At 38.5% G+C, this 24,179-nt stretch overlaps 1 protein-coding gene across 2 annotated transcripts in view; it reads left to right on the top strand.

Annotated features, from left to right (window-relative positions):
• Positions 1 to 24,179, top strand: part of PDGFD (platelet derived growth factor D) — a 248,703-nt gene that overhangs the window by 155,790 nt on the left and 68,734 nt on the right. The window contains exons 2-3 of one of the 2 annotated variants that reach the window (XM_008020683.3): positions 3,462 to 3,648; positions 7,459 to 7,639. In XM_008020683.3, the coding sequence (XP_008018874.3) occupies positions 3,462 to 3,648; positions 7,459 to 7,639 (368 nt within the window). Of the gene's footprint in view, positions 1 to 3,443; positions 3,649 to 7,458; positions 7,640 to 24,179 lie in introns of both variants that reach the window. The other variant, XM_008020681.3, reaches the window with a different exon arrangement.

Here is a 24,179-nt window from a genome sequence, read left to right as displayed (position 1 = left end):
ATTTACACTCAGCACTTAATATTCCCTTTTGCCTGTTTACATTTGTGCAGTATGCATCAACTTTGTTTTCCAAGTGTACAAAGACAAGAACCATTCTTTAAACATTTTAAATTATATCCAAATTTAACATAGCATCTCGAACTGTGAATAAAGAATATATAATACCCATGAAAGAGACCAAAGAGAAAACATGCTGCTCAATTCCCTTATACAATTGAGGACTCTGAATACCTGAGATAGAAAGTTTAAAATTTAGTAGTTTTATATTTAGACTCGTGGTTACCTTCTATTCATGGCAAATGATGGCTGCTTGCCATTTATATTATTGGCATAAAGTTTTATTTTAGAATAAATTTGCTTTTGATTAAAATATTAATTTAGAGAGACTAATAAATTAAGTAATAGCTCTAGAGGTACAAAAATATGGCAAAAATTGTGAGGGTAATACTCAAGTGATAGAAATCTTGAAAATACTATAATACAATATGGTTAATCTGTGCTTAATATGTAATTGTTGACTGACTAATAGCTTAAATCAGTCAACCTAGAAAACAGTGTTCAGACCTGTGTTAGTCATTTTTCACACTGTTATAAAGAACTACCAGAGACTAGGTAATTTATAAGAACAGAGGTTTCATTGACTCACAGTTCCATATGACATAGGAGCCCTTGGGAAACTTACAATCACAGCAGAAGGTGAAGGGGGAGCAAGGCACCTTTTACACGGCAGCAGGAGGCAGGGGTTGTGGGGAACTGCCACACTTTTAAGCCATCAGATTTCATGAGAACTCACTCATTATCACGAGAACAGCATGGGGGAACCACCCCATGATCCAGTCATCTCCCACCAGGTCCCTCCGCTGACATGTGAGGATTACAATTAGAGATGAGATTTGGGTGGGGACACAGAGCCAAACCATATGAAGACCCATTGCCTAAAAGCCCCTTATGACAAAATGAGCAGACACCAGTTTTCACAGCTGAAATTTTATCAAGGGAAGAGAAAAGACTCAATGAGCAGAAATGATTTTTGGCTCCTAGGAAGTTGTCTGCTTGCTGTGCTTGTTGGAAGTGCTGCCATGACTGCAGGCCACTGTCTTCATCTGGAGGCAGGGAGTGGGGACATCCCTCAACTACCCGTTGCTTTTCCTACGACTCTCTCCCACACAAAGTCTAGCTTGAACAAGCTGCAACACATTAACATTAAATGAGTCCCAAAAAGTTTAAATTCCCATATGCAAAATCACTTGCAAAAGAGACTTTTGTACTTCACATGCCAATTCTTATCCTCTTTGTCTTATTTTTGGAAGCTCTAACAGCCACCCTCAGAAACCCTACCTTACAGTGGTTTCCACCAGCAAGCATAGCTTCCCTGACCAGGCTCACTGAATTATAGTCCCTCAAAGTAAACTCTCTGCAAGAGAACATAAATAGACTGTGGTTGGAGGTCTGCTTATGGTGGGGCCTAAAAAGCCAAAATCCGAAATGCAACGAACTCTGAATATTGAGAGAGATGAAAAGGGGATCCACTGTATGATGCAATTCTGATGAAAACTACCCAGAATTAGGCCAAATTTCACAGGTTAAAATTACAAGCACCACAATATGGTACTCACTTCAGACATCAACTGCAAGTTTGGGGGACCCCAGCTCACTTGCACTTCTTACCATTTGGGTATAAATTTGGGAGTCCCTATAAGCCCCCAGGTTTGATATTTGCTAGAACAGCTCACAGAACTCAGAAAAGCACTATACTTACAATTAAAGTCCTCCTATAAAGGATATAAATTAGGACCAGCCAACAAAGAAGCACATAGGGTAAGGTCTGAGAGGGTCTCAAGCATGAAGCTTCTGTGTCCTCAGGACACATCAGCCTCCTGGTACATCAGTGTGTATCCCCATCTAGGAAACTTACCCAAGTCTTGGTGTCTAGAGTTTTCACTGGAGTTTCATTATACTGTCATGATTGATGGAATCATTATCAACATGAGTGGACTCAATCTTCAATCCGTCTTTCATCCCCAGAGGCTGGGAGAGAGATCAGGTTAAATGTCATAATGGCTCCAAGCCCTAACCCTTAATCTCATGGTTGGTCTATCTGGCATGGCTAACCCCCATCCTGAAGCTATCTGCGGGCCCACAGTGAGTCACTTCATTAGCATAAATTCAGACGTGGTCTTAGGGGCCATATCATGGATAACAAAAATATTTCTATCACGTCAGAAATTTCAAGGGTTTGGAAACTCTCTTCCAAAAACCCAGAACAAAAACCAGATAAATTATTTTTATCTGGCTTACGACATAGAGAAAATACAATAAGAATTGGACCTATTTTAAGTCTTAGAAAACCCAAGACACAAAATTATATTTTTGGTGGTAGAAGGAAGAACTGTTTGAAATTATTTGCTGATTTTAATCCATACTAAAAGAACTGGAGTTCTGAGATTGTTGTTAGTCTTTGCTTGTCAAGAATGATATTAAGAGAACACCCAAAGTACAAGGTTGTACATCAAGGGTGGATTTGTGAAGAATTCAGGGAGGTGGGGGATCCTAGAAGAAAGATGTGTTATTGGTTTAACCAGAAGGTTACCCATTGAAAAATGTCATTTGAATATAAAATAAAGGCTCATTAAACATCACTGGAGTCTTTTCTTTTGTTTTTCATTCATTCATTCACTCAGCAGTCTTTATTGAGTATCTCAGATGCTGGTCACTGGACATAGATTGCTACACCATCGGTGTAAAAAAAAAAGTTCATTTATTTGCATTTCATGGAAAAAGAGAAGGATGAACTATTTGAAATTATCTGGTGATTTTATTTTATTTTATTTTTTTTAAGATGGAATCTCACTCTGTCGCCAGGCTGGAGTGCAGTGGTGTGATCTCGGCTCACTACAACCTCCGCCTCCCAGGTTCAAGCGATTTTCCTGCCTCGGCCTCCCAAGTAGCTGGGATTACAGCTGGGTGCCAACACACCCAGCTAATTTTTGCATTTTTAATAGAGATGGGATTTCACCATTTTGGCCAGGATAGTCCGAAACTCCTGTCCTCATGATCCACCTGCCTCAGCCTCCCAAAGTGCTGAGATTACAGGCATGAGCCACCGCACCCAGCCTATTTGCTGATTTTAATTGCAATCTAAATGAACCTGAATTCTGAGATGGTTGTTAGTTTTTGCTTGTCAAGAATGATGTTAAGAAACCCTACCCTCCAAGTATAAGGTATTAGGCATCAAGTCTATATTTGTGAGGAATTTGGGGAGGCGAAGAATAATAGAAGAAAGATATGTTGTTTGTTTAACCAGAGGCTACCATTTAGACTTAATGTTTCAAGCAAAATTAAGAAGTCTTTTGAAATATGACGTGTTGTAAACTGTTCTCTTTTTTTTACTTTCCTGTAATTGGAGCAACATACTAATTTCTACAAGTTGTGACTACTAACAGAGAGCAATCACCTCACAGACTTGTACCGAAGAGATGAGACCATCCAGGTGAAAGGAAACGGCTTCGTGCAGAGTCCTCGGTTCCCGAACAGCTACCCCAGGAACCTGCTCCTGACATGGCGGCTCCACTCTCAGGAGAATACAAGGATACAGCTAGTGTTTGACAATCAGTTTGGATTAGAGGAAGCAGAAAATGATATCTGTAGGTAAGTTGGAAAAAAAATTTTAGGGTACTATTTCAAGGTGAAAAAAAAAGAAGATGAATATAAAGTATCACAGCAAACTTTCCTTTTGAGCCTTTTAAACAGACCCAACATGTGTCACTTCTTTTTCAAAAAGCCTTTATGTCAACCCTAACAGACAAGATAGCATAGACTGCTGAGGCAGAGGGCCAAATAACCTGGCAGGACTCACAGAAACTCACCTGTGCAACTGTCAGGACTGTGTGACCCCCACAGAAGGGTGAAACCTGGAGGTCCTCTCCTTTTCCAGGCACAGAACGGCATTTGTGCACAGGTATCCAGCATCCCAGGTTACCAGCAGCTGCATCATGTGACTCTGGTCAAAGCCTGCCACGCACTTAGGCAGCATAAACCCCCGCCCAGCTCCAGCTGACCCAGGCCTTCCTAACCATAATGAATTACTCCAGAACTGGGAGATGATGGTTGGGGAACCTATCAGGGCCTGACCCCAAATTCATATTGTGAAGGCCTCAGATACGGGTAGAGAGGAAGAGAAAGCCCATCCCAGATTCTTTGTGTTCCTCAGAAGGGTCTGTTTCTGGCAGCTTCTGGGTCACAAGTAGAAGATGAAAGCTGTGTCCAATAATCTTCTCCCTTCTTAGTTTATTTATCAAAGAAAGCCTGGACTGTTGTTCTTTGAATGTCTGCTCACAACGTTTTACTCGCTTAATTAGCATGTATAAGACTTGAGGAAGATTTTTTTTCTTTTTTGTACTTTACTGCACACACTTGTTCTGCATTGCCAATGAACTACTGAACTGGTAAATCCTTTCAGCAGGTTTATTTTCCTTTGAATAATAAAAAGAGGTGCCTCAAATTTGGTTGTCCTCTGTTGCATGTTTATTATGCTGACAGCTTTTATTATGTTGCTATTTTGCTGAGAATAACAGCAGTGACTATTACTTTCTAGGACCATAGAGGGTAATGTATGCTGGAAAGCAGAGATGAATACATTAAGGAAGAGCCAGTTAATATTTACAAAGAGAATAAACTAATACTGATCTTGCGTCTTTTCGACCTTGAAAAAACAGAACTAATATTCAGTGCCTAAAAAAATCATGAGGAAAAAAAAACGCTATTAAAAGATTATTAAAGGTGATGACTTGGAGGGTACCATGATCTGTTTCTGCCCGTAGAACACTTCCAATACCAAATCTGTGAGGTGAGGATTTTTTCCCACAGTAGTTAATTCTCCAACACCAGCTTGTATTGTCCTATTCAATTCAATTCAGACACTACCTGGAATCAGTGTCAGATCCCACAAGTTAAGGCTCAGTCCCATGAGACTGCCTCCATGTTCTATGTCAGTTGCAGCTTCCAGGCCTCTCCTACTTCTGATCAACCAGCTATAAATAGTGGTTCCAAAACCCTCTTCTTGGGTTGAATAATTTGCTAGAACAACTCACAAAACTCAAGAAAACAGTTTCCTTGCTATTACCAGTTTATTATAGAGGATGCAACTCATGAGCAGCCAAATGAAAGAGATACATAGGCAAGATGTATGTAAAGAGTGTCTTCTCTGGGTTTGCAAACTTCCAAACACCTTGATGTATTCACCAGCCTGGAAGGATATTAATGGCGTTTCATTGTGAAGGCATGATTAATTAAATTGTTGGTGATTGAACTCCATCTCCAGGCTCTCTCCCTCCCCAGACGTCTAGGGGTGGAGCCAAAATTTACAGCTCTCTAGTCATGTCTTGTTCTTTCTGGTGACAAGCCTCCATTCTGAAGCTATCTAGGGCCTTCCAACAGGTACTTCCAAAAGGCAATGAATTTATTCATTAGGATAAATTATGGTATGGTTGGAAGGGGGTTTATTATGGATAACAAAAGATGCTCCTCTAACCCCAGCACTCAGAAATTCTGAGAATTTTAGGAGCCTGTGCCAGGAACAAAGACCAAGTATATATATTTCTTATTATCACAATATCGTAGAAGGGAAGCCAGGTCTCCACTACTGACCTGGAGTTTTGATCCTAGCAGTGAGCCCTTTTGACATCCTAGCCGTGAAAATAAGGGAGGAAGAGTCAGGATGGTTTCCTTTCTGAACCATTCATCAAATCTAGTTGCTCCTCAGAATTTATGGAAGGAAGTAGAAGAATAGCAAGTAGAAAAAAGGAGAGAAAGACGGGAAAGAGACAGCCCAGAGACCTGTCTCAGAACCCTCTCTGAGATAAAACAGCCCTCTCTTGACTTCAGATTCAGAGTTAAAGTTACACTGACGTGTTCTTTAAACAAAAGTGACCTGTGATGTTATAAAAACTTTCAAGTGTACTCATGCTTTGTGCAGCAAATATGATTTACACGTATTGTATATAAAATGAAATGGAATTGATTTCCTACCATCTGTTCCAAAACCTCCTTAATGTTTACATTATAATATTTTATTCCTTGAATAATGATACTTTGTTAGTGCTTTTTACCTTCCAATCACCATACAAACATTAAGTAATTAATTTACACAGCACCCAAGAGATATGGAGCTGGTAAAATTATATAAGCCTTATTTTATCCATAAGGAAACTGAGGCAATGGACATAAGGGCCTTGTAAATCACTGTTAGAGAAATTTAGTCACAATATCATTATTTTTTACTTTCTTTTTAGATTACCTTGCCCAATCCAGTAGAGCTCTGAGGTGCATGAGTAAGACCAGGAAAGCCATATTGGTTTCTCTATGTATTCAGAAATAATGTTTCTTATGATGATTCCTTCTGATGATTGTGACAGAAAACTGTAATATGGATGCGAGACTTCTGCCACTGTTCACCCTGAATGTCCATCATTTGTCTGTGACCTCAGCATCTGAAGTCACTGTGGAAAAAGTAGAGTGTAGGAGCAAGACACTGATGACCAAAACTGAAAGAAATAGTTTAGCTTATCAAGTAGAATGTTCCAACATCTTAGGGGGCTGAAAGTAGAATAAGTACTCCCTGGAAGATGTAAACTATGTCACTGAGGATCTCCTACTATGTGATAGAATGATGGAACACTCTGGAGGTGCTTCGAAGACCAAATGCCCACAAGGATAACTAAGGAGGCTTTTGCTGACTTCTTCAATCCCAGGATTCTAGTTTCTCCGACCAATGCCGGAGGTGAACTTATGGTCTTAAGCTCATTCACACGTTGGTTTAGCCAGCCCAGAATTTTCCAATATTGGTTAGCACACATCTCTCCTTAAAGTTACACACTTTCCCTTATGATAAGTTTCATATTTTATGACATGATCATTCCAAAAGATAATTTGCAAAAAGAGAATATAGCAAATCATGTGTGTATCCATTAATTTTCTGTAATGGCATTACTGATTTTGTAAGCTATATAGATATAGATCATTTACTTTCTCAAGAAAGCACCAAATGCAGTAAATTAATTCAGAGTGGGTATTTGTTTTAAAAACTTTATATAGTTAATATTTGGGTATATAACTAGAGTTACATCTCCTAAAATATGCCAACAATTACAGATATTAGTTTTTCCAAGAAAACTTTTTAAAGCCAGATGCTCAGAAAGTGACCCATTTTGATTATTGAAGATTTAGGAACAGTCGTGACTAAATGTGTGTAAAGATTTTCTCAGAATAGATTACTGAAGTTTGAATTTGTAAACCTAATCCAAAAACCAGTTTTCCTTTTAACATTCCTGTACATTGTAATTTTCGTTTCAGATTGTGGTCATGAAAAATCACATAAGCTAGTTTTAATTTCTCAGTGAAAGTATGAATTTCAAAATATACTTTAATCAAAACATGTTCATTATGTCCAATTGATTCTAGGTATGATTTTGTGGAAGTTGAAGATATATCCGAAACCAGTACCATTATTAGAGGACGATGGTGTGGACACAAGGAAGTTCCTCCAAGGATAAAATCAAGAACAAACCAAATTAAAATCACATTCAAGTCCGATGACTACTTTGTGGCTAAACCTGGATTCAAGATTTATTATTCTTTGGTGGTGAGTACTTAACCACTTTATGATTAAGAGCAGACACTGGTTTCATGAAGTATAGAGATCAATTTTCTATGATCAAATTCAGTGAGGGTGACTGAACTTTATTAATTCCTTATAACATGTTTGTTCCTACCTTATGGTCAAAATGTTAAAATCCTTGTTAGTAAGAAGTACCATTTCGGATCTATTAAGTCAGCCTTTGGGCCATGCATTTGAAAGAGAGCAAGTAAATAGAAAAAGGGAAATCGTTTTGAGTAAAGCAGATACTAAATTGCCTTTTGATTCAACTGAGGCAAGGTAAACATTTAGCCAAATAGAAGGTATGTGAGAGTTAAACAGGTTTTCAGAATTAAAGCTAAAGAAAATAATTTCCTCTTTGGTTTGAAAATTTGTGTATAAATTCTATTGCAGAAAAAAGTCCTGATGATTATAATTTCAATTATGACCCAGATTTGGGAGGGGTCTGCCTTATAATCATAGAGCCTCAGGGCTCACGAGCATCTGCAAAATCAAAAAGTCCAATACAGGACCCAAGAGTATGAATCCTGTTTGCTACACTCATGCTTGTTTGTAATCTTTCTTTTCTCCACTCGAACACCTCAGTCGCCATTCTCAACTGTAAATGGTTCTGACTGGTAGAAAATGTTCAACCTTATAATAAGCCAAAATCTACACTGTAGTTAATTTTAGTCGTTGGGTCACCCACAATCATGGGTTACACACAATCTTCTTTACTCATTCATACATTAATAAAACAATAGTAAATTCCTGTTCTTTGTCAGGCACTCTGGTAGACATAGTAGATACAAAGGTAAGCAAGATAGACAGGGTCCTTGAACCGTCTGGAGCTTAAAGTCAGGTAGAGATGACAAAAAATTAAAAAGCAGTAACAGGCCAGATGTGGTGGCTCATGCCTGTAATCCCTACACTTTGGAAGGCTGAGGTGGGAGGATCTCATGAAGCCAGGAATTCAAGACCAGCCTGGGCAACAAAGCAAGACCCTATCTCTACAAAAATTTGCTTGGTTTAGTGGTGTGTGCTTATAGTCCCAGCTCCTAGGGAGGCTGAGGTAGGAGAATTGTTGAGCCCAGGAGTTCAAAGCTACAGTGAACCATGACTGTACCACTGCAATCTAGCCTGGGTAACAAAGCAAGACCCTGTCTCAAAACAACAACAACAACAAAAGAAAAAAAAAAAAAAAACAGCAACAACTGAGAATGATGCATAATAAGACAGAATAACGGAGTGGTGTAGGTTAGGTCCACAGAGACATTTGGATAATTTTGTCTACATGCTAACATAAATATCTCAGAATCCTTCAGTTGTTTGTAGCATATTGCCTTTTGAGATCAATTTTCACTTTCTTTAGGTTTGTCTCTGTCCCTTTTCCAAGTGTGACTGCCAGAATAGAACACAGTACTATAAATGGCATCAGATTATTGGGTATTTTTCTCTTAAGAATTAAATTTTTAGAAAAGAAAAAAATCTTACCTTTTAAAAAATCTAATTGTTTTCCTTTGCATTGTGGTGAGTTATTAAACACTAAGTGAATTCTACATCAGAACATTGTAAATGAAAAAATAACATGCAGTAACACTGGTTCCAGTTTTAATTTAAAAATAATCCATCAAGCATGATTTACATTATTGCAAACTCATGCACTTCTGCTCAGCATTAAAATTGAAGTGTGAATCTTTGGCTTCTACATTTATTTGCCTTTTAATATGTTCAGTGATGCATCTGTTCTCAATTGTTCACGGATGGAGCAGGCTTGGCATGTTAGAATGGTGATGGATAGGCTTAGAGAAGAATTTTTTTCCCTTAAAATACCAAGCGCTATTAGTGCTAATGTTTGGTTATGAGTAAGTTTATTGGTCCATAAGTCAGTTAGAAACACCATAACTCCAACATAATGTCTTTAAGGCAAAACAACCACTTTTGTAGAAAGCAGTAGGAGTACAGGTTTAAGGGAGAATCGATACTTTTGTTTGATGTGTTTTGGGTTATGGTACAGCATCATAACTCATTTGTTGGTCAATTTTAAGTGGAATATTGGACTGCCTCTATAGTTTGGATGTAAACTGTTTGGCATCGCTCCCCTGGCTTATTTACCTCTACCAGTACTTTCAATTGCTGTTTTTTCTTTTTTGAAATGATGATATTACAACACTCTTGTGTATTTTTCTACTGGCCTGTTGGTCTGTGTCCATTGAGAATAGCTGCAGACTCTTTCTCCTTCTAATAGGCTTCTGGCCTTAAATATGGTCCACTGAAGCCAAAGTGTTTTGGCAAAAGAATTTTAAGAGATAAAATGAGCTTAACCTCCAGGTATGCAGAGACTCTGGATCGTGTGGCTTTTTGACAAAACTTTTCTGTTTGATTCTTGGCTCAGCAAGGATAGATCACATATGGCTTGACCACTGTACTGGGAAGATCACTTTATTCATGTTTAAATTTTACTCAGAGGGGCTTTAAAACAGGGTTTATAAACTTAAGAGACCAGGCTTAAAGCTGGAAGTAGGCCAGTTGTAAATTAATAGGGAGACAGTGGGATTAAAAATGGCAATCCCTCTTCAAGTGTGTTTAATAAATTTTAGAATGCTAAACACATTTAGGAACTAGAGTCAGTTGTTTTGCAACCCCTACTTTAAGGAATATTAGGTGCAAGAGAAATAAGAGCCTTAAGAATAGTTTGTGGCGAAGTGTGGTGGCTAAGACCTATAATCCCAGCATTTTGGGAGGCTGAGGCAGGAGGACCACTTGAACCCAGAAATTTAAGTCCAGCCTGGGCAACATAGTGAGACCCTGTGTCTACAAAAAGTGGGAAAAAAAAAAAAGGCCAGGCATGATTGCACATGCCTGTAATCTCACCTACTCCATAGGCTGAAGCTGGAGAATTGTGTGAGGCCAGAAGGTCAAGGCTACAGTGAGCTGTGATGCCACCACAGCACTCCAGCCTGCGTGAGAGTGAGACTCTATCAAAAACAAAAAACAAAAAACAAAAAAAAAACAGCACATGAGGAGTCAAGGTGCTCTTGGAAAATGCAGAGTAACTGTTAGGATAGGTCATAGGTCAAGATCACCACCCTTGTCATCTCTACCTCTCTACCTGCATACCTCCCATGGAACATCTCTGCTCTTCCTGCCTCAGGGACTCTCCAGGTGTACCTGGACATTCCCTGAAGCTGTAAGTAGTAGGTATCCAGGACTGCAAGAGCCTATTACACTGGAATCACATCTAGAAGTTTCATGTTCATATTGTTTTTGGAAAAGTGCAATGTACATTTTTAGTCAGTTTTTTACTCTAGCAAATTGTGGAGACTAATGGATAACATCAAGATAACTTATTTTTGGTTGGGAATGATGCTTATATCACAGTTTTGTTTGATGTGTGGAATTCCATCTTCTACCTTCTTTTAGCGCCCTATCACGGTGCCCTGCCAGGGCATGGCAGCATAGCCATATGGGACCAGTGCCTTACTGTAAAGCATACCTTAGATTGAAGGCAGGATTCACCAGTTAGGAATGGTGCAATATTGAACAGCTTTCTTATCCTTTGCTTTTACATCTTTTAAATGGAGGTAGTAATTGGAATTGGTATAAAATTTTAAAATGATAACAATTACTTAGCACAATGCCTAGGATGTATTAAGTGCTCAGTAAAGGATGACAATAATTCTACCTTTTACCATCACAAATTATATGTATATCTGTCTCCCCCAGATACATGCTTATCTGCTCATTGAGATACACACTTAGGATGTGTATCTCATTCCTATGCATAATTCTATACAGTGCCTTATACATGGCTAGACTGTGTGTTTGTTGAAATGACCCTTTCTTGAGAAAATATGATTCATAAAAGTTGTCTGATTTCATTTTCTTACTCTCCTATTCAGCCTTCTTTTCTGATTTTACCCCATTAAAGATAACAGATACTTTCAGAAAGCATAATTAAGCAGAATGGATAATGTTGTCAAATATTTGGTAGCGAGATGTGATTAAATAAATTAGGATCTCCTGCCGCAAATCTACTTTGTCGGAGAACAAATGAATGGTTGGATGGTTAGGAATCTTTCTGAGAAGACTACTAAGTAGATTATTGGAAAGGTGTTCAATTACAAGGCTCCCAGTGGATGACGTACAGAGAACTGAACAAACAAGGGTATGAATTTCAGCTCTGCTGCATACTGACTAATGGCTCAGTTTCCTCATCTGTAAAATGGTGATAATACTGCGTGACACTAGGTTGTTTTGAGGATTAAATTAGGTAACTTTTATAAACCACTTTGCCTGGAACTTATTAATTACTCAAATGTCTGTGGCTATTATTGTTATTATTATCACTGGCCTTATTATTAATATATCAGGTAACAGACAATCCTGTGTAAATAGCCCACTTGTGTGTGTGTGTGTTAAAGTAAGGTACATTTTTTAAAATTCAAAAAAAAAAAAAGTCAAATCATTTGAGAGCTTGGAAAGCTACTCAAAACCTTTATTGTTTTGTTAATGAAATCTTTATTTTATACATTGAAATTTGCTAATACCCATTATAATACTTCCTAAGATAAAAATCTGTTTTATCGTATCAGTTGCTTAGCTGTGTATATCTCAGTAGTTAATTAAAGTGATGCCGTTATTTCCATTGGGAATGAAACTCAAATGAAGAATAGTTTTACATAAAAATGATTATTTAAAATAGAAAAAGAAGAAAAGGAAGAAGATGGAGAAGAGGAGGAGGAGAAGGAAGAGAGGAGAACAGCCCAGGAGTTGAAAAAGATAAGATTCTCAATTATAATAACTTTTGCAGACTCGAATTTTGCTCACCTAAAATTTACCAGCTGGTGAAACAAAAGCAGTATTATCAACAGCAAAATAAAGGTGAGCAATTCATCCTTATCCTCCTAAGCTGAATTCTTAAACAAAGCTAGAGACTAAAGGAACTCAGTCGCTTTACAAAGTGTGGAAATGTCATCTTTATTTGCATAACCAGATAAAATCATTGACCATTCTGAACACCCATGATATTTTGGGCACTTCAGCCAGGACATAGCCAAGGATTGTCAGAGTGAGGGCAGTAATCCCTACAGCAGATTCTGTTTACCTCAGTTTCTTTCCCTCAAATATATCCCACTGGAGATTTCAGAGCTGCCAGAGCTGCAGTAGTTTCATAAATGCCTACTGTAAGCTGGACAAGGAATGTCCATGTCCTGGAGATACAGCAGTGAGGAAGACAGGCAGAACCTCTGCTGTCAGGAACATGCATAGCAGTGGGAGGAAACAGATAATAAGCATATAACTAGAGAAGTACATGCATACACAGAAACATAGACATTTGAACCTCAATAAAGGCAGATAAAAGAAAACAGTGTGTTGGAGAGTGACCAGTATGGAACCCATTCCAGCTAGGGAGTCAAGGATGATCTGTGGATGTAAAATTTCAATGGAGACCTGAAATATTAGGAGGCAGTGATGCAAAGTTATAGAAGAAGAGTGCTCTAAGCAAAAGGAGAGCAAATGCTAAGACCCTAAAACAGAAAAGAGAAGGCACCTTTCCCTTGGTAGTGATGATTTTCTGCATTCAGGCTGCTGAAAGGAAGCAAAGACAAGAGAGGGAAGCAGCCCAGTAGGTCACTCCTTTCTCAGTCAAAGGTGAGAAAGGTTTCTTATCTTTATCTCAGACCATCCTATTGTGGATATCTCTCAAGTCTTTCAGCACTTAGATGGGATAAGGTAGCTAAAACCAGAGGGTTAGCTAAGATGAGTTGCTACAAAAGTATCCATAAGACTCTAAACAAAGATAATCCAAAGGGTTAGATACTAGTATTAATCTTTTTATTATTATTATTCTATAGTATATTTATCATTAGTATTATCATCATCAGGACTGTCCCACCAAATTATAATTTTTATAGGGGAAGGAACCTTGTATGTTTTGTTTATCAGAGTGCATGGCATATAAAAGGTGTTCAATAAAAAGTCTGTTCAAAAATGCACTGAAACACATGCATAACTAGAAAGAGCCAAACAATATTATAATGGGACTTCATTTCACCTCACTGTCTGTGTGCTCTCGTTCCTTCTTACCTACCTGTTCCTCTTCTGCTCCCCAAACCCTGAAGAGCCCATTTTCCCTTTATTCCCCTCACCGATTACATTTGCTTGTAGACCGAGCCATATCCTTTGTCAAATTTTCCTTTGCTTCAGGATTGTATTAAATTTTATTCTTCACTGTCCCATGAACTCTATTAAAGTTCTCATTATGTACTGCATTTAGGATCTGTCTGTGTGGACAGAAAGCAATCCAGAGACGTGGTCAGGGTCAGACAGGAGGATAGCAGAGCAAGAGGGACAAATTTATGTACCAGAACCCCTGGGTGAAAGCTGTTGTCCTGAGCTGGAAAGCCTAGGGCCCAGAGAAAATGAAGGCGCTTCAGTGATGCTGGTTGAAGCACGCACTCTTTAAGAACAGATTCTCACTGTCGCAGGATGTTATAGGCAGGGTTAGAGATGTGTTCTTATTTACTATTTCACAAATACTCTAAAATTTCACCAATTACAGAGATCATTTTGATGGACTAATGTTCTCTTTGGGAAGGTTATGTTCATCAAATTGTTTTCCTAAAACCTAAATACAGTACATATGAGAACGTTAATAGAGTTCATGGGACAGTGAAGAATAAAATTTGATATAATCCTGAAGCAAAGGCAAGTTTAACAAAGGATATGGCTGGATCGCTAAGCAAATGGTAACAGGTGAGGGGAATAAAGGGAAAATTGGACTCTTCAGCGGTTGGGGAGCAGAAGAGGAACAGGTAGGTAAGAAGGAATGGGAGGACACAGAAAGTGAGGTGAAATGAAGTCCCATAATAATATTATTTGGCTCTTTCTAGCCATGCATCTGTTTCAATGCATTTTTGAACAGGCTTTTTATTGAGCACCTTTTATTTGCCATGCACTATTATATACAAGGTTCCTTCCCCTATAAAAATTATAATTTGGTGGGACAGTCCTGATGATAATGTTAAATATACTAAAAATAATAATAAGATTAATAATAGCACCTAATCTTTTTTGATTACTTTGAGGATGTCACGTATGAGGCATTGTATGTGAAGTGCTTAATACAATGACTGGCATGTTGTAAATATTCTGTTGCTGTTAAGTCTTGCATGAATGCATCTCCATGAAGCATGGATTAGGGAAAATATAGAATTTAAAGCTGCATCATCTTAGAGTTCTAATACTTATGCTAATCCTGTTATTTTACCAGTGACTCAATAAACGCATGGTTAGGTAACTTTACAAATGAGTCAGTGAAAACACAGAGATTAGGAGCATGCCTGTGGTCACAGAGCTCAAACATATGTGCTGCTATCCCTGAGATATGAAAGCTGTGGACCCACTCCACAGAAAAATAAATATATCCAAAGTTGTGCGTAAAGTTGCAGGAAGGCCCCTGAATCTCATCCATAACATACTGTGCATGTGCACCCACAGATGTGGTTAAGCACCCCACCCTTGCTGCCTTTGCGAGTTATCTGACTTTGAGACTGTTGTTTTGCATGTTGACTAGTCCTGACACAAGCAGTGTTTGAAATAATACTTTACTGCTGTAATTTTCCTCATAAACCCTGGTCGCTGGTCATATGAGCAGATGACTCCCCGATGTGCTGAGTAAACACATTTCCAGCTTTGAGAGGGATGCTGTGTAATGACACTTGGAAAGTTCAGTATCCTGTTTATCTAGTATCTAATTATATGGGCATGCAACAAGTAAACTTTAATCCTTGAAAACCGAAAACTGTAGTGATTTTTAGATAAATGTGCCTCTTTATATGCATATAACCTTTTCTGTGTATCTGTGGTCTTTGGTGTACTAATATTTTGATAGATGAAGAAAATAAGGAAAACAAAGTAGGAAGAAGCTATTCAAGCTATTTGAAAAAATGGCTTGCATATTTAAGATATGTCAAAAACAAAGCAGTGTTACTTAAAGAGTGATGAAGTGAAACCTTGGTATTAAAAAAATGTCTCCACCTATTCACTTATAAATTCAACAAATATGTCTGAAGACTTACTGTGGATAATAAGAAGATGATAGTCCTGAGGGAGAGAAAGGTGCACAATTGTAACGCAGGGTGAATTGCAGTGATAAAATGTGCATGGAGTATTTGGGGCACACAAGAAATAGGAGCATTTAACCTCGCAAAGGAGAGAATTGCTGGGCTGTGTTAGGGAGGCAACAGCATCCCAGGAAGAGGGCGTTGCCTGCATAAAGGCCTGACAAAGCAAGGCATTTCAGAGTATCCCGATGAGCTAATTCAGAGCGTTGCAGGTAAGGGTGCTAATCACTTACTAGCCTTTCTTTATTTTAGCTAGTAGGCAAAAGATGCGAGAAGCCAAAAGGACTCAAAAGTAGCAGTTTCGTTAATATGAGTCCAAGAAACACTAAAGCTCAAGTCTTTCTAGTAAAACTAGAATGGAGAACTTGGGTGGAATGAAAAGCCACAGGGTAAGTGTACAACAACTGTGATTCAAATTCAGACTAAAGGATGCTTGGGAGGGCTCAAGGTTGATAAACAGACATGGGTACACTTACACAGTCTTCCTACTGCATGGAAGATCACACGTCTGGTTATAAATGGTCATAAATAGTCACAATCATGTGGGATAGCCAGCAGGGAGGTACGTTGTGCTTAGCCAGGAAGAGGAGGAGAGCCGCGACCTTACCAAGTGATTGGTCCAAGAAGCAGCAACCCAAGAGAGAAATGGGGTGGGAAAGGAAGAAAGATGGAAGAAGTTGTAACCCGTGAATGGGTCCACCTTGCCCGCTGCTTAGACAGAGCCAATTTATCAAGACAGGGGAATTGCAACAGACAAAGAGCTTAATTCACACAGAGTCAGCTGTATGGAAGACCAGAATTTTATTATTACTCAAATCAGCCTCTCCAAAAACTCAAGGATTGGAGTTTTTAAGGATAAATTTGGTTGGGTGGGGGGGGGGTGGAAAATGGGGAGTGCTGATTGGTCAGGGTGGAGATGAAATTGTAGGGCGTTGAAGCTGTCCTCTTGTACTCAATCAGTTCCTGATTGGGGGCCATAAAGCCAGATGAACCAGTTTATCGATCTGAGTGGTGCCAGCTGATCCATCCAGTGCAGGTTCTGCAAAATATCTCAAGCACTGATCTTAGATTTCACAATAGTGATGTTATCCCGAGGAGCAATTTGGGAGGTTGAGAATCTTGCAGCCTCCAGCTGCATGACTCCTAAACCATAATTTCTAATTTCGTGGCTAATTTCTTAGACCTGTAAAGACAGTTTAGTCCCCAGTCATGAAGGGGGTTTGTTTTGAGAAACAGCTATTACCATCTTTGTTTCCTAGTTAAACTAAAAACTAAGCTCCTCCCAAAGTTAGTTTGGCCTACACTCAGGAATGAATAAAGTTAAAAGCAAGAAATAATTTTCTGTTATAATCTTTGCAAAGACGCTTTCCAAGTGATGAAAGGGAAAAATACTTGTTGATGTCTCCATATCGTGGGCCGGGGCAGTAATATGGAAAGAAGAGTTCCCTGCTACAAAAGAGCAAGGGGCTGTGTGCCCATAAAGGGTGGGAGCCCACAGGGAGTTTTATGTTTTAAGTTTTTCAATCAGTTGTCTTTGGTAACAGTCCTTGGGAACTCTATTCTACTCTTGTACTCACTCTGGCTCTAAGAAGACCTAGCTGACCTGCTCTATTTGCTGAAAGATTCAGCCATTCTAACTGGGAAGTTAAAAATCCCATGAGCTTTAGACACCCCAGTCTCCTCTCCTAGGTGACTGAAGGAATTAGAAATCAATCAAAGAGACGGGACTCATCCAGCCTTGAAAACAACTGTCCTAAACATTCCTTTTATCAGTGGAAATGTGACAGATTAAGGCTAACCTCCACTCAAGATTGTGCCTTTCACCTGGGAGAAAATTGAGCTACAGATTCAAAGTGAATCTTTTCTTATTTTGCAATTGAAAATGGGAGCCAGACAGGAAAAACATCAAAAAGATTGAAAAGTCATGGAGCCACCTCTGCAAAAGAGAGATACATGAATAAATAATCAAGTAATCATTGCTTCTTGGCTGGGCCCGGCTAATCACTTCCTGATTGGTCTCCCTCCCTCCTGTCTCTCCCATCTCCAATCTGTGCTGCACCTGGTTACCTGCTAAAGTAGGGCTGTGATCATATTTTTCCAGCTGAAAAATTGTGACTGACTCCCAGTTTTCTCTGGAAAAATGTCCAGATACTTCACTCTGATACTGAGAGTCTTCCGTGTTCTTACCACAGCCTAACATTCTAGTTGCAATTCTCCCTTTTCCTCACACATACTCTTTGGTCCAGACAAACAGAACTATTCCCTGATAACCTAGTCACCTCAGGATTCCTCATCTCTCATTCCTGGCAATTACATTTCTTATGTATATTTCCTTAAGAATGCAAGCCCTCTTCTGCCTGTCAAAGACATATTCATGTCAAAAAATACCACTAGCCCTTGGGCAGACACAGTAGCTCACACCTGTAATCCCAGCACTTTGGGAGGCTGATGCAGGAGGATTACTTGAGGCCAGGAGTTCAAGACCAACTAGTCATACATAGCAAGACCCCCATCTCTTTAAAAGAACTTAAAAATTATTTATGCATGGTGGTGCACGCCTGTGGTCCCAGCTGCTTGAGCAGTTGAGGTAAGAGGATCACTTGAGCCCAAGTTTGAGGTTACAGTGAGCTATGATTTCACCACTGGACTTCAGCCTTGGTGATAAGTCAAAAAATATGTGTGTGTATTAATATATATTAAATAAATATAAATATATTAAATACAATTATTTAATATATTTAATTAGTTTTTAGCACCTCGGCCACATAAACTTCCTCAGATTACTGTTTTTGTAAATCAACATTATGGCTATTCAAGGAATAAAGTACATGTATACAACATATATTTGATTTATGTAGAAATATAAACAAACAAAAAAACACCCATAGTTCCCATCACTTAAATACAACTACTATGAATATTTTGGCACATTTCTTTTTTTTAACTTTTAAGTTCAGGGGTACATGTGCAGGTTTGTTACATAGGTAAAATTGAGTCATGACGGTTTGTTGTACAGATTATTTCATCACCCAGGTATTAAGCCTAGTACCCATTAGTTGTTTTTCCTTATCCCCTCCCTTCTCCACCACTCCACCCTCTAAAAGGCCCCAGTGTGTCTTGTCCCCCTCTGTGTGTCCATGTATTCTCATCATTTAGCTCCCACTTATAAGTGAGAACATGCTGTATTTGGTTTTCTGATCTTGCATTAGTTTGCTGAGAATAATGACCTCCAGGTCCATCCATGTCCCTGCAAAGGATGTGGTGTCATTCTTTTTTATGCTGCATCATATTCTATGGTGTATATGTACCACATTTTGTTTATCCAATCTAACATTGATGACCACATGTCTTGATTCCATGTCTTTGCTATTGTAAATAGTGCTGCAATAAACATTTGCATGCATATGTCTTTATAATAGAATGATTTATATTCCTTTGGGTATATACCCAATAATGGATTGCTGAGTTGAATGGGATTAATATTTCTGTCTTTAGGCCATTGAGGAGTCAGTGGCTCCTCAATGGCTGAACTAATTTACACTTCCACTGACAGTATATAAGCATTCGTTTTTCTCCACGACCTTGCCAGCATCTGTTATTTTTTGACTTTTTACTAATAACCATTCTGACTGGTGTAAGATGGTATCTCATTGTGGTTTTGATTTGCATTTCTCTAATGATCAGTTTTTTCATATGATTGTTGACCACATGTATGTCTTCTTTTGAAAAGTATCTGTTCACGCCCTTTGCCCACTTTTTTATGGGGTTATTTTTTTCTTGTAAATTTGTCTAAGTTCCTTATAGATTCTGGATATTAGACCTTTGTCAGATGCATAGTTTGCAAAAATTTTCTCCCATTTTGTAGGTTGTCTGTTTACTCTGTTGATAGTTTTTTTTTTTTTTTTTTTTGCTGTGCAGAAGCTCTTTAGTTTCATTAGATCCCATTTGCCAACGTTTGCTTTTGTTGCAAATGTTTTTGGCATATTTGTCATGAAATCTTTGCCCATGCCCATGTGCTGAATGGTATTGCCTAAGTTGTATTTCAGGATTTTTTTAGTTTTAAGTTCTACATTTTAGTCATTAATCCATTGTGAGTTAATTTTTGTATATGGTGTAAGAAAGAGGTCCAGTTTCAATCTTCTGCATATGGCTAGCCAGTTCTCCCAGCACCATTTACTGAATAAAGAATCTTTTCCCCATTGCCTATTTTTGTCAGGTTTGTCAAAGATCAGATAATTGTAGGTGAGTGGTCTTATTTTGCAGTTCTCTATTCTGTTCCATTGGTCTATGTGTCTGTTTGTACCAGTGACACTCTGTTTTGGTTACTGTAACCCTGTAAGTATAGTTTGAAGTCAGGTTGCGTGATGCCTCTAACTTTGTCATTTTTGTTTAGGATTGCCTTGGCTATTTGGGGTCTTTTTGATTCCATGTGAATTTTAATATAGTTTTTTTCTAATTACGTGAAGAATGTCAGTGGTAGTTTAATGAGAATAGCATTGAATCTATAAATTTCTTTGGGCAGTATGGCCATTTTCATGATACTGCTTCTCTCTATCCATGAGCATGGAATGTTTTTCCATTTGTTGGTGTCATCTCTAATTTCTTCGAGCAGTGTTTGCAGTTCTTCTTGTAGGGATCTTTCACCTCCCCACTTAGCTGTGTTGCTAGGTATGTTTTATTCTTTTTGTGGCAATTGTGAATGGGAGTTTGTTCCTGATTTGGCTCTCAGCTTGCCTATTTTTGGTGTATAAGAATGCTAGTGATTTTTGCACATTGATTTTGTGTGCTGAGACTTTCTTGAAGGTGTTTGTCAGTGTAAAAAGCTTTTGGGCTGAGATGATGGGGTTTTCTAGATACAGGATCATGTTATCTACAAACAGGGATATTCTGACTTTCTCTCTTCCTATTCGGATGTCCTTTATTTCTTTCTCTTGCCAGATTGCCCTGGCCAGAACTTCAATACTATATTGAATAGAGTGCTGAGAGAGGGCATCCTTGTCTTGTGCTGCTTTTCACAGTACATTTCTTTCCAGTCTTTTTAACCCATAAAAACCCACATGCATGCCTCACTATCTCTACTAAAGCTAAAGCTCCTTGAAGGTAGGGAATGACTCACACCTGCAGCGTCTGTTACTGTGCATTTTGCTCAGCAGGCCTCAAAATATTTAACTGAGCTGAACCAACAAGCATTCATTGAATACCTAAGATGTGTTTGACATTTTGGAGTAAAAGCAAAAAAATCTATCCCCAATGACATATTAAGTGACAGTATATAGAGAGACCATCATTTATTTTTATAGGAATCTGAAAGACTTGCTGTCTCCCATTTGGCTGTTGCAATCATACCAGTGTACCAAGGGCCCTTAGCTGCTTTGCTCCAGGGCTTACTGGGCATTGGAATAATGGGGGTGAGGATTGGGTTCAGAGTAAGGATCAAGGTTGGAGGGGCATTATAAGGGTCAAATGTCAGGGAAACTGTGGAACAGAAATGAAGCATATAACCAGGTATTCTGATTCTAAAGTCAGTCTCTGCCACATTTTAACCTGTAAGAGGCATATAGTCGCACCAATACTAGCCTGACCTTACATCAGACTGCATAATTGTAACACCATAGCAGACAAGATTTGGGTCCTCTGTTGATGAGACTGCTGAGCTGGCCTTCCTCATGGACAGCAGCAGCAGCCTTAAAAGACTTAGGGCTTCTTAATAATTGTCACAAGTCTCTGGAATCCCAATAGTCTGTCATTCTAGCAGATCTTAACTGAGGCCTCAAGAGCATTCCAGGTTTTTAAAACACTCCAAAACCATTCATTTGATTTTTTTTTTTTAGGTTTTATGTAAAGAGTAGAGGGTATTGAATCAGAAACACTCAAATTCAAATCTGTGTATTTATCTATAAGATCTGGGGATGTCAATTAAACTGTCCAAGCTGCTGTTTCATCATTTGTAAAATGGGAAGGATTCATCTGCATTATAAAGCTGCTTGAAGATTATCTTTAAAATATACGGGTTTGGTACACAGTCTGTGTACAACAGATACAGCTGTTATTATTACCATTACCATTATGTGTCTTTGGAGGGTGTCTTAGTCCCTTTTCTATTGCTATAAATGAATACTTGAGACTGGGTAATTGTTTTAAAAGAGAAATTTATTTCTTACAGTTTTGGAGGCTAGGAAACTCCAAGGTCTAGGGGCTGTATATGGTGAGGACCTTCTAGGCCTTCTTGCTGGTATGGATTCTCTGCAGAGTCCCAAGATAGCATAGAGAATTACACGGTAAGGGAGTTCACAAGAAAGAGCCAACCTAACTTTTTTGTAACAGACACACTTCCATGATAACTAACCCACTCCCATGCTAACACATTAATCCATTAACCTAGTAATCCATTAACCAGTAAGTGAATTAATCACTTCTTATAGGCCCCACCTCTCAATATTGTTATATTGGGGATTACGTTCCAACGTGAGTTTCAGAGAGGACAATCATTCAAAACATAGCAGAGGGTTAGAATCCAAATAGGCATTTTCCTTAGTCATTTCAGGCTGTTATAAAAAAGCACCTTAGACTTCGTGGCTTATAGGCAACAGAAATTTATTTCTTATGGTACTGGAGCTTGAGAGACTGAGATCAAGTTGCCAGCACGGTCGAGTTTTGGTGAGGGCTCTCCTGTGGGTTGTAGATTCCAAATTCTTCAGTAGCTTCACGTGACATATGATGGAAAGAGGGTGAAAGCTCTCCGGGGTCTCTTTTATAAGGTTGCTATTCCCATTCCTACATCCCTAAGGCCCTACCTCCACACACTATCATATTGGGCATTTAAATTTCAAAGTATGAATTGTGGGGGGACACAAATATTCAGTCCACAACAGTATTCAAGGTCTTTTAAGAGGTACAAGAAAAACACTAGAGAACCCCATAAAGTAAGAAAATACTTAGTGCAGTGAGATTCCACTTCCCAGTTCGATGCCCACAACCCTGGCAGTGTTGGCAGGACAAGAAGCAAAAAATTGTACCTAGCTGTATTCAGCAATGACACATTAGATGTACCTTTCTTGGTCAGTCCCCTCTTAATTATTCATGAAAATAGCTGAAATATACCTTTGACATTAAAATTCCAACCTTAATAGTAAATTTGGACTTGAAGTTTCTTGATGTCACTGCTACAGAGAGGCGTTCATTTCTCATAGAATTCTACAAAACACGGTGCACATAGCCTTAATGTATTCCTTTGGCTCTAACACAAGCCAGGTGTCTAAAATGCATAGCAATTCAAGGCCAGAAGCACACCATACGATTTTCTAGCATTCTCTTTTTTCCTGAAATGCTAAAAACAGATTTTTTAAAGAAAAAGACAATAAAACCCCTAGTATTTTAATCTCTATACTATCTCTATAACAGATGAAAAGAAATATGAATAACTAATACAAAATTATTTAGCTATAGGAGATAACCTAGATAGGGAGGTGGGTTTTAATTAGTGTATATCTGTGTGTGTGTGTATATATATAGACACACATATATATACACACATACACACACATACACACACACACACACACACACAAAGTCTTAACTACGAAAACATTTATGAAGGAAAATCAGTGTTATAAAGGCAGAGCTCTAATTTAAGATTGCAGGCCAGTGCCTAATTTTGATTTAATGTTACAATTAGTTAGAATAAACAATTGCAAATGATTCCATTTTCTTCTGAACCTTTTGTAAGAGCATCCCTTGTGTAATAAAAAATGTATATATGCTATTTTCAATATAAAAATAGAATATTTCTCAGCCAGCTATAGGCAGAATGGCAAAGCAGATCTTACATTTTGTGGCCTGTTTTCTCTTAGAATTATCTACAAACCTGACTCACCCCATCTCTGTGTTCCATCCTTACCAAATGCCCAAAAGTTATTTCCTCACAAATCACAACAACTAGCAAATCTTTCTTGTAGACCAGGCTGGAAGCTAATTTTCTAATGAATTACATAACTCATTCTTTCTACAAACATTTTAGTGGCTCTCAATCTCCATGGCAGGTACCAAGCAAGGACCTAGGGATGCAAATAAAATATGAAACCTCCCTGCCAGACAGTTGTGTGAGTCAGTAGTGGAAAGATCAGTGATAACCAAAATACATCTGAGGGTTTGTAGGATGGAAGAATAGAGAAAAAAGGAGAAGGTGGTCTGGAAATGATTCACAGAGGAAGAAAGCTGACCCGAAGAAGGAGTGAGGAATCGTTTAATCTAAGTAGAGGGAACGAAATGAGTTATCTACTGGTAACAGTTTAAAGCCTTATCCTTCCCAAAGTATTTGCATTTAAAAGCAATAAAACCTAAAGCCAAAGGGAAAAAAGAAAGTTGGCCAAAGACTTCAGGCTTTAACTATAGAGTATAATTTAGACTGCAGAAAGAAA

This window comes from Chlorocebus sabaeus, chromosome 1, assembly GCF_047675955.1.
Source record: "Chlorocebus sabaeus isolate Y175 chromosome 1, mChlSab1.0.hap1, whole genome shotgun sequence".
Taxonomy (NCBI): domain Eukaryota; kingdom Metazoa; phylum Chordata; class Mammalia; order Primates; family Cercopithecidae; genus Chlorocebus; species Chlorocebus sabaeus.
This window is presented reverse-complemented; position numbering and strand designations above follow the sequence as displayed.